The sequence below is a fragment of the Gymnodraco acuticeps genome, unplaced genomic scaffold, assembly GCF_902827175.1.
Source record: "Gymnodraco acuticeps unplaced genomic scaffold, fGymAcu1.1, whole genome shotgun sequence".
Classification (NCBI taxonomy): Eukaryota; Metazoa; Chordata; class Actinopteri; order Perciformes; family Bathydraconidae; genus Gymnodraco; species Gymnodraco acuticeps.
This window is the reverse complement of record NW_022991455.1, coordinates 1-11,765: the sequence shown is the minus strand read 5'-3', so window position 1 is coordinate 11,765 and position 11,765 is coordinate 1. Positions and strand designations below refer to the sequence as shown.

General features: G+C 44.6%; 1 protein-coding gene across 1 annotated transcript; it reads right to left on the bottom strand.

Moving 5' to 3' along the window:
* Nucleotides 1-2,153: 2,153 nt before the first annotated feature.
* Nucleotides 2,154-11,412, bottom strand: LOC117532971 (gap junction epsilon-1 protein). Its single transcript, XM_034196593.1, has 4 exons — nucleotides 11,326-11,412; nucleotides 9,998-10,180; nucleotides 6,137-6,334; nucleotides 2,154-3,444 (listed from the first exon to the last, which is right to left on the bottom strand). The coding sequence occupies exons 1-4, from the start codon at nucleotides 11,362-11,364 to the stop codon at nucleotides 3,244-3,246; spliced, it is 621 nt and encodes a 206-aa protein (XP_034052484.1). The 5' UTR covers nucleotides 11,365-11,412; the 3' UTR covers nucleotides 2,154-3,243.
* Nucleotides 11,413-11,765: the final 353 nt, after the last annotated feature.

The window sequence follows — 11,765 nt, the reverse complement described above, 5'->3', positions numbered from 1 at the left end:
GTGTCCCCTGGTCTCCAGCTGTGTGCGTCACTCTTTAGTGTCCCCTGGTCTCCCAGCTGTGTGCCTCACTCTTTAGTGTCCCCTGGTCTCCCAGCTGTGTGCGTTACTCTTTAGTGTCCCCTGGTCTCCTGCTGTGTACGTCACTCTTTAGTGTCCCCTGGTCTCCCAGCTGTGTGCGTCACTCTTTAGTGTCCCCTGGTCTCCCAGCTGTGTGCGTCACTCTTTAGTGTCCCCTGGTCTCCAGCTGTGTGCGTTACTCTTTAGTGTCCCCTGGTCTCCAGCTGTGTGCGTTACTCTTTAGTGTCCCCTGGTCTCCAGCTGTGTGCGTCACTCTTTAGTGTCCCCTGGTCTCCCAGTTGTGTGCATCACTCTTTAGTGTCCCCTGGTCTCCCAGCTGTGTGCCTCACTCTTTAGTGTCCCCTGGTCTCCCAGCTGTGTGCATCACTCTTTAGTGTCCCCTGGTCTCCAGCTGTGTGTGTCACTCTTTAGTGTCCCCTGGTCTCCAGCTGTGTGCCTCACTCTTTAGTGTCCCCTGGTCTCCAGCTGTGTGCGTCACTCTTTAGTGTCCCCTGGTCTCCCAGCTGTGTGCGTCACTCTTTAGTGTCCCCTGGTCTCCAGCTGTGTGCGTCACTCTTTAGTGTCCCCTGGTCTCCAGCTGTGTGCGTCACTCTTTAGTGTCCCCTGGTCTCCCAGCTGTGTGCGTCACTCTTTAGTGTCCCCTGGTCTCCCAGCTGTGTGCGTCACTCTTTAGTGTCCCCTGGTCTCCAGCTGTGTGCGTCACTCTTTAGTGTCCCCTGGTCTCCAGCTGTGTGCGTCACTCTTTACTGTCCCCTGGTCTCCAGCTGTGTGCGTCACTCTTTAGTGTCCCCTGGTCTCCAGCTGTGTGCGTCACTCTTTAGTGTCCCCTGGTCTCCCAGCTGTGTGCGTCACTCTTTAGTGTCCCCTGGTCTCCCAGCTGTGTGCGTCACTCTTTAGTGTCCCCTGGTCTCCAGCTGTGTGCGTCACTCTTTAGTGTCCCCTGGTCTCCAGCTGTGTGCGTCACTCTTTAGTGTCCCCTGGTCTCCAGCTGTGTGCGTCACTCTTTAGTGTCCCCTGGTCTCCAGCTGTGTACAGGAACATTTGTGTTTTTTTATTTACAATCTTTTTGAACTGCAGCGTGTTTCTCCTGATGCAAGTGTTTTGGGCCGATGTAGCGCAGTTGCACGGGTCGGCTACTGTACTAATTGCGTTCCAAACCAGTCAGTAACTTTGACTAATATCGTTATATTTTCAGACTTCTCGGCCAAGATTTCCTCAACATCTCGAAGTTTGAACCGGCGTTTTCGCAATTTGTGATCCTGTAGCTAGTAAAATCATTGTTCGACCATCTACACATTGTTATAAAATATTGGCGGAACACGTCAAGACCATTCTAACCACAGGAAGCATGAAAAAGGCTAACAGATACCAGAACGCAGACGAACCCAAACCACAGGATTCACAAACCTGTTTCAAACCCTCCTGAAGCCCATCGGACCGAAAACACACCAACCAGTCCGTCGGTCGGGATCCCAGTGCCATAAAAACGCTTTTTTTAAAGGATTTGAAAAGATGGTTTGATCCACTTTTGTCTGGTAATGCAATGTTGTTCCTGAGATGATAAACAGATTGCTGAAAACTTCATAACAAAAGTTGGATGGATGTCTGATGAAGAAAAAAAACAACATTACAGAACAGGAGAGGTAATCTTTTTGAAAACACATCGACAGGTCATGAGTACTACAAGCTGCGGGACACCCTTGATGAATCAGACATGGACAAAAGCTCAACCTATTTCAAATATATCTTCTTAAAGTTGTTCTTGAGCCTTAATAATAGTCAATACGTTATATATGAGGCCAATAGGGCCTTGAAACTCTCAAAATGTTAAATTTCCATCTGAGTTTGTCCACCTCTGACCTCTCACGGGACATCCATAAGCACACAGACTGTGCAGTATTGTCAGATACATTTCTACATGAATTACCATTAAATATTAAATATAACTTCATTCCAACACATTTGTATACCCAAATTTCAATAATATGTTTTGTTTAATACGACAATTCTCATTAAAATGTCAAAATCAAAGTGGCTCCTTGCATTCTTTTAAAAAATAATATGATATCAACCCATTTCATTCTCACTTTTTTATATCTTTCTTTTGCCTAAATCACCTGGAGTGATGGCATCATTGTTCGCAGATGCTTTTTACATTTACTTAGTTTGAACCTTTCTGGAACGTTAGATTGGTGGGCTTCTTTTAGACGGCATTTCTCAGGATAAAGGTTGTTTAGACATGTTTTTGGAAAGGCATCAAAAGTCCAGCACACAGTCGTGGTGTTCACGTTGAAGGAGGTAAAGGTCAGAACAGGCTGGAGGCAATAACATGATACATATTGGAAATGTAACACAGCAAGGTGCATTCCCACCGACCGTGGATCACCATTACTTAAGAATGACATTTGTAATAATCCATTACCATCTCAATAGTCTGCCTGTCATATTCGATCAGCACCTGGAAGACAAGCTAGGCTGTAGTGTTAATCTGCAACTTTATACAGAAGTCTGTCACTAGCTAAACCATTAGCACTGTTGGCTGTGTTTATGATACATGTAGAGGTTGTGCTTTTCAGTTAAAGCTTTCTGAAATGCAGCTGAAAAGGTCCATTGTTGGCTAGAGAAGTCTAATGAATCTTGATGCATTCAGTACATCCCAGTCCCTAAAGTATATGTCAAACATGTGGCAGAGAATGCTTCCTAGGAGTGTAAAAGTGTCTGATCTAAGGTACAACTCCAAGAAAAAGGTTTTAGCCACCCTGAATCTGTAAAGGGCCAACAGGTCTGTGACAAACTAGGCGTTCCTTGGGCTATTGTCCGACGATAGTCCCAGGGTTTGGTAGTGAAAGGTAAACCAGAAGTCTTTCTATCCCATCCCCCAAGGATTCCCAGAGTATCTCGTCCAAACCTCCCCTCGGACACAGCCAGACCCACTGACACCTAAAGCATGACATATTTCAGACTTGCCATCTACGACGCTGTTGCACATTCTCAGATTTCTTGGTTGCAACTCACTGACGATGGACCACAGATGAGGTTTTGCTCTTACGTCAGTTTCCTGTTTGACAAAAGGTCCGCCAGTAGCTAACCAAGAGCGCGATTACAAACTGGCAGAATGAGTGTGGTGTATGTTCAACCTTTGTCATTTTAACGGTGAGTTGGTTGTCAACATTGGTTGTTGAGATAACCAAGCCGTCGGCAGAGTATCTCGAATATCTCGGCGACACAGAGAAGGATGGTGATCACGGTGAAGGTGTACATGGCACTGAGGAAGATGGTCTTCTCAAAGTGTTCGGGCACCATGCACTTAGTCACATTAAAGGTCCTTTCCAGGGGAGCGGCATCACACATGAACAGCGGGTGCACCTGAGGAAAGAAAGAGAAACAGGACTTGGTCAAACTTTCAAGTGTTGTGCGTCGTCAACTGTGTTAAATGTTTGTCAAGTTTCCGTTTTATTCACGTTCATGTTTTATGTTTAGTTTCGTTCTGGGGTTTTATTTTGATAGTCTGTCCTCCCTGGTGATTGTTGGTCACGTCATTATTGTCTCCACCTGGTGATGTCAGTATATGTATGTCCAGTCCTTCCCTGTCTCCAGACTGTCTTGTGTTTCATGCCGAGCTCTCCAGCGTTTCGTAAATCATCGTCCAGTTATAGTTAAAGTCATAGTCGATGTTCATAGCAATAGAACAGTAAGATCAGGTAGTAGTTATTAAGTATTGTTCTAGTTATTGATAGGTACGCTTCAGTGTAGATATTTATTGTATGTATTTTCTGGATCTTGTATCAACAACTCAAGTAAAGACTCTTTTGTGCTTCCATCCTGTGTCTGCATCCGTGCTTTTGGGTCCACACTTTGTACGTCCATGACATAAAGTCTCCCTGATTGATAAAGATGACACTGTGCATTACTCCTGCGTTATATTGTCATTCTTCTGATTGAATGATACTGTAACTTGATCCTAAAGGCCCGACACACCAGGCCGAAATGGACCGTTTTCGTTAGTCGGACGACGAAGCGTGCGCTGTCGCCCAAACTCAATTTGGTGTGTCCCGCACCGTCGGCCGTGACACGCCTTATTTGGCCTTTCATGGCCGACGCACAGGCAGTCGGACAAAGAAAGCACTCTGATTGGCTGTTCAGCTAGTGAATCAGTGCATGAGAAGCAAACGGTTGCTTGAGAATGTCTTCCACAAGCAACACTCCAATGGCTGATAGCTCCAGTGCCGCACGAAACATGTTTTCGATGGACGAGAGTGAAAATGGAACGCACACGCTATTTGTTGTTTGTTTATATCACGCAGTCTGTTCTTCTTCTCTGTCTTCTGGTTGTTGCCTCTTTTGAATGACGAATACACACTACCGCCGCCTGCTGGTAAGGAGAGTTATTGCCACTCACACATGCGCAGTTCGTACGTGCTCGGCTGAAGACTTTGCGGTGTGTTCCAGTGCGACACATGGCCAAGACGCAGGAGAACACGGCGACGCAACAGTCGGCGTCGGCATCGGCGAGTTCTCTGGTGACTGCTTGGTGTGTCAGGGCCTTTACACATACTTAGCTTAGCCTAGCATACACAGGGAAGGACCAGCTCTATTGTGTTGGAATATGGGTTGCGGGTAATCCAGGAAAATCATCATGTCCCAGGAACAATCTTGAAATACTAAGAGCTTTTGTGAGCTGTGGCAAGGCAAGTTTATTTATATAGCACCTTTTTAAGAAAATGGCATTTAAAAACAGTGATTAAAAAGCAAAGATAATAAAATAAACATTCAAAAATACATGGATAAAAGTTACAGTGCAGTGTAAGATATGAATAGTTCAATTAAAAGCAGTAGCAAAAAGAAAAGTCTTGAGCCTGGATTTAAAAGTAGTCAGAGTTGCAGCGGACCTGCAGGTTTCTGGGAGTTTGTTCCAGATGTTTGGAGCATGATAACATCCATCCAATAACCACGTTAAGGTCATGCTGTGGCATCTTCCTCTTGTTCATTGCTGATACAAGCAGACTCCAATGGTCCTCCACTGCCGACTAACTTGATTGGACCTTACCCAACCATTTATTTCTCTTTCTCACTGCATTGGTGCCATTATTGGAAGTTTGGCGCCATGAGGCCAAGACTCACTACTTCCTTACTTTCTCCAAAGGGCCCTTCAGAGTTCAGTATTTTGAGGATCTTGATGATGTGAATTAGCTAGAAAGCCATTGCATGAAGAGATGCGTTTTGAGCCTCTTCTAAGGGTGTCGTCGAGATTTCTTATGAGGTGTTCCAGGAATAAGCTAGAAGGAAACTAATGGCTTCATAAGGAGACCATTGGTACCTGTGAACAACATTGTGTGATCAAATGTATTAACATTGCTACTGTAATGTTTCTCCTATTGGGTGGTATCCTATGAGTGGCATAATGCCTTTCATCTGTTTGGAAGGGGTTTTATGACACTACAGGAAGAGAGGATGAATGGAAGCAATTTGCTCTGGGGGGGGGGTAGCTGCGACACCCAACTGTTCTTTGTGGGGAGTGAGTTTGGCTTATTGTGATCCACCTGGACCACATGTTGTTGTCATGTAAATGCTTTTGATGTTTCTCTATAAGAGAGTCTGTCACACTCAGAAGGAGTCTTCATGCTTGTAAGCATTCAAAGAAAAGCCTCTAGCCTCTACTAAGGGGGTCATCGAGTCCCATGTCTTAAGAGGTGTTCCAGGAATAAGCTGGAAGGAAACTAATGGCTTCAGAAGAAGAGCATTGGTACCCAACAAAAGAACCTCCGGGAATTTCCTAATGAAAATGTTTTCGAGGGTATCTACTCACCATTTGGTCTCCATGACGGTAAGACATAATAATGTGACATAGAGGTGTTCCAGGAATAAACTAGAAGAAAAACAACTCATGGCTTCAGAAGAAGGTCATTGGTAACCAACAAAAGAAGCTAAGCCAATTAAAAAGGCTTTAGAGGGTATCTGCAAACTATTTGGTCTCCATGACGGTAACACTCAATACTTGTGACATTTACAGAAATCCACTGAGTTCATCACGTTCTGAAATCCTCAGACATTTACAGACCTCGAAGCCGAAGAGGTGGCTCTGAAGCCAGAAGGCGATGACTTCCAGAATGATGCGTAGGAGAACGGAGATGATGTAGAAGACGGTGTAGACGGGGCGTTCGAGGATCTCTTCCTGGACGATGTTCTTACAGGCGGCGTAGAGGTGAAACACCGCCCCAGGAACCAGCACTGTCACCAGCTGTAATGCCCAAAAGACCTGGAGAGGGCACGAAGAAGGGGAGGTGGGGGTGAGAAAAGACAATGGAGGAGGCAATGGAAAACAGAACTAGTGCTGCAGGAAGATGGCACCGGTGATGATGGCTGCCGTGTCTTTGGCTCCTCTCCAACTCCGCCTTTTTTTCCTTTTATTTCAGTGTTTGTTTATTTGTATTTTATTATACATGTTGCTTTGTTGGAGGAGCTCAGGTCAGAATAATTGCATTGCCATTTCTACACTGTAGCTTAAGTGCATATGACAATAAACCCTTTGAATCTTGAGCTGTAACAATCTTTAAAAAGTGGAAACAGGCACCAACACTTCCATTTATTATAAAATCGCCCAACATTTCCAAAATTGCGACCATTTTCCATCATTGCAAGCCAGGGCAACCGTTTTATACCACATCATTAAACCACTGGATCAATTTAGATCATTCTAGTATTGGATGATATGGTATTGACTATGAGGAAAGTCCATTTCACTATTTAAAAAACTTCTTCACAGCTTTTTCGGGTCATTTTAAACACAAAATGTTAAAATGTGGGGCTTAGAGGCCCAGTTCTCCATTGAGCCAGATTATTTCCATTGTATGTCTCAGACATGGTAAAAATAAGCTTCTGAGTAATTCCCCATGTCTGAATTGGGTATCTACGTGTTCAGAAATGTATGATTAGGCATCAAGGTCCGTCATACAGGGCAGGTGAAAGAGACTTTATGGCATGAATGACATTTCCAAACCATCGTTGGTGACCATTGTAAATTGCCGCTATCTTGGATTTTGGATTGGTTAACGGGCTTTTTGAAAAGAGCAACCTGAAAGGAGCTTATGTGCCAAGTGTAGTACTTGTATCCAAGATTTCCCCAGTGGCGTTTTCTCCCGGAGGCCAAGGGAAGCCAGGCTTCCCCTGTTTTTTTGGATTGTAGTTATAATTTTAATAAATAAAAACACTTTGTTTAGTTTCGGAAATTCTTTGTTGTGTGTTGCTGCCGGCCCGTCTCTCCCCCATTCTCATTGAGTATTTTACAAAGAGTGAAACAACACCCCTCTAGATGTTATGGTGAAACAGTAGATGGCACTCTCTGTTGCGAGAGGAGGCCAGTCGAAATTGGCTTCCCTTGGTGAAAAAAAATGGAGGGATTGACCAATCAGATGAGGCTCACGTGATGCCCCTGCCAACCTGTGATTGGTCAGGGCCATGCCAAGGGAAGCCAGAGGCGGCTGGCTTCCCTTGCCTCACAATCCAATCAACTCGTATCTACTTAGTGTTGCAGTGACGCGTCCGAAAACCCGGAAGTAAGCTGCGCTCGGTTTCCCTCGACAGAAAGCAATGGGATTTCTCCATAGGATTTAGGAAAATAGCTTGAAATAAGGTCAGTGGAAAACGAACCTGTTAGATAAATGCACGTTGTGTTCAGTCGGAAAATATCGACTTTCATAATTTTCAAATCATAAATCGAATCGATAGAAGATAGATAGCGTCACTGCACCACTCTCACCGCCGTTAGAAAGTAGCAAGCAACTGAAGCAAGTGCAATTATGGAGGGTGGAGATTTGGAGTATTTCATCAAAAGTAATTGTACTAAACTTCCGCTACAGCAACAACAACAAATACAATCTGATGACAGGCCGATGCCCAAACTGGAGCTGTGTACAGCGAGGAACAAAGGAGCGAATCGGACGTAAAACGTTAAAGGTCTCCTGATTTAGTTTGTGAATGAAGGCTTATTAGAGTTTCGGCTGGAGAGTGCGTGCGGACCTGTCGGTTAGATAACAGGCGTGTGTAAGTCCTGCATCTGTATGATACAAATGTGTGTAAAATGATACCGGGTGCTGTAATCACTCATCTGGTTACGTTATTACATTGACCACCACCACACCCCCGACCCAAAAGAAAGGACGTATTATTGGCTTCCCCTAATTTTTTTCCCACGCCATGCTACTGGATTTCGTTGGTATATTCAATCTACAAGCACTGGAGGAACCCGGAAAGATATAAAAGTACAATGGGAGCCAGAGACTTTTCTTATCAAGCTCCACATTTGTGGAATCAGCTTCCAGTTTGTGTTCGGGCGGCAGACACCCTATCCGTTTTTAAGAGTGCGCTTAAGACCTTCCTTTTTGATAAAGCTTATAGTTAGGGCTGATTAGATTCAGCCCCTAGTTTTGCTGATATAGGCTTAGTTTGTCGGGGGACATCTTACTTCTTCCTTCTCTCTGTCTATACCTGTGTACTCTCATGTTCCCATTAACCCAGCTTCCCCAAATGTCTTTCTTTTTGGTGTCTGTATACGCCGGGATCCGGAGTCATGGATGATCCTGCGCTCCTGTGTCCTGCATCGCGAGCCCTGGATCTTGAGTCGTGGCTGTGGTCCTGGATCATAGGTCCTGGATGGATATCCTCGTGGATTCATCTTCCTATTATACACACATGCATTTCCAAACATTTGGACTACCTATGTTGCAAATGTATTATCTTTTCAATTTACACACGCATCTATTGCACGTCTGTCCGTCCTGGGAGAGGGATCCCTCCTCTGTTGCTCTCCCTGAGGTTTCTCCCATGTTCCCTTTAAACTGTGGGTTTTCTCCGGAAGTTTTCCTTGTACGATGTGAGGGTCTAAGGACAGAGGGTCTAAGGACAGAGGGTCTGAGGACAGAGGGTCTAAGGACAAAGGGTCTGAGGACAGAGGGTCTAAGGACAGAGGGTCTAAGGACAGAGGGTCTAAGGACAGAGGGTCTAAGGACAGAGGGTCTAAGGACAGAAGGTCTGAGGACAGAGGGTCTAACGACAGAGGGTCTGAGGACAGAGGGTCTGAGGACAGAGGGTCTAAGGACAGAGGGTCTGAGGACAGAGGGTCTGAGGACAGAGGGTCTGAGGACAGAGGGTCTAAGGACAGAGGGTCTGAGGACAGAGGGTCTGAGGACAGAGGGTCTAAGGACAGAGGGTCTAAGGACAGAGGGTCTAAGGACAGAGGGTCTGAGGACAGAGGGTGTCGTATTGTCATACTGATATTCTGCACAAACTGTGAAGTCCACTGAGACAAATGTAACATTTGTGATATTGGGCTATAAATAAACATTGATTGATTGATTGATTGATTGATTGATTGATTGATTGATTGATTGATAAAGGAAGTATAGGCTGATGGGGCTAAAGGTTATGGATTTGGAGGGAAAGAGGTTGAGCAGGGAGAGACGGAGCATCAATAAATGAGGGAAATTCATATTTATACATTCATTTTTCATCACTAGACACTGATGAATAAAATATGGTGTTTGTGTCTTTGGAAAATTTATATTTCAGAAAGTTAACGTCCACAGAAACAACTTTTAAAAGGTAGCGTACCTTAGTTCTGTTTGCAATATGATACATACAGCTTCACTTTCCAAGTAGATGAAAATAGAGCTTTTTTAATATGTAAGAAGATCGCGGTTATTTGATCTTTAAATATGAATTCACAGTGGATTCAAGAATAATAAAATAGCAAATAATATCGCCCAGTAACTCATTTTAGAACGAGTAGAAGTGATATTACTCCAGCGGTGTTAACATGGTTCTCTTTATACGTCCATGACTGATTTATATAATAATGATTTATATAAGTAGTTATCATAGCAATAAACCGTATTGCATATTTAATTGTATGCACTGGTCCCACCTGGGGCGTGATGGGTCTGAACTGGTTGTAGCAGAACAGGTTGAGCTCTCGGCGGTCCGGGTCGCAGCTGAAGTGCAGCGCCTCGTTTCCATACACCGCGAAGCCAAGGACGCCCAGGAAGAACATCCGCACCGAGCCGAAGAACAAGGTGTGGAACTGGCCAATCACAGTGGGAGGCCGGAGCTGCAACACACACACACACACACACACACACACACACAAATGCAGAGAGACAGGTTAATACAGGGAAGTGCGCATATAGACATTATGCAATGCACCACACACTGATGTTAATGTAGCCACAGACACACACACACACACACACACACACACACACAGAGGAAGTTCCATGATGTATTGTCCCCCCCCACACACACACACATATGTATCTCAAAACACACACACATGATGCGTGTGACAAGCCTTCCAATTTTCCTGCCACAAAACATGTAACAAGCAAATGTGCATGGACACTAAGACACACACACACAGACACACACACACAGACACACACACACGTATATATGATGCATATAAACAACCATGCAGTCCAAGTTTCAAGGCACACAACATGTAACAAACAAAGGTGCATGGACACAAACAACCGTGCACACACACACACACATACCATGTATACATCACTTCAGGGGACATTACATTGACTTACATGCATTTCCTGGAGACTTATCCTAACCCTAACCATAACCAACACATGCCTAACCCTAACCCTTAACCTTACCCTAACCCTTACCCTTAACCTAATCCTAACCCTAACCAAGTCTTCACCCTACAATTAATGACTTCCCCTTATGGGGACCTCCAATTTGTCCCCATAAGGGAGGCGAGTCCCCACACGTGACTATGTAAACAGATTTAGGTCCCCACAAGTATAGTAATGCTAGGACACACACACACACACACACACAGGGGAAATAGCTTTTGTCAGCCAGATGGATGCAGGCTTTGAAGGCATAAACAAAGAAAACATGCAGAGGAAACACAGCTCTTCACACTCATCGTATTAACAGAGAAACACACTAAAGCACACAAAGTGCACGTGGAGGGAAACTCATGAATGTTTCTGTTTTTAAACCCGGAGGAGGATAAACAAGTGTCCGCGTGGAGGAGATATCTACAATAAACAGTACTGTATGTATTTCACATTCTGTTAACATGTATACAGACTCCTGCACTTCCACCTCTTACATATATATGTATGTAGCCTCGTTGGAGGAGCCTGGGACCATATCTACGCTGTAGCTGCTCTGCATGTGATGATAACACCTTTGAATCTTGAGAGTAATATAAATCTGCTTCCTGATACTCACGCATCCTTCATAGAAGTTTCTGATGTAGTTTAAAGACATGTTTTCCCTCTCGTTGAATCCTCTCGCTCATGGCCGGTTTGATGCAGTCAAACAACAGGAAGAAGGCCTCAAACTGCCCCCCCCCCTTCTCTATCTACTCTGAAAGCCATGTCAATGCATTTTTTGGGGCCTTTTATCCCACCATCCATTGATCTGCTCAGTAGAACAAGCACAACAGAGACAGAGGGCCGAACACTGGCTCGTTCCCTAATCCCTACAGAACCATGTCAGCGGAAAAAAAACACAAACTCCAGTCGCACACAATGAGAGAGAGAGGGAAACACAATGAGAGAGAGAGGAAAACCACAATGAGAGAGAGAGGGAAAACACAATGAGAGAGAGAGGGAAAACACAATGAGAGAGAGAGGGAAAACACAATGAGAGAGAGAGGGAAAACACAA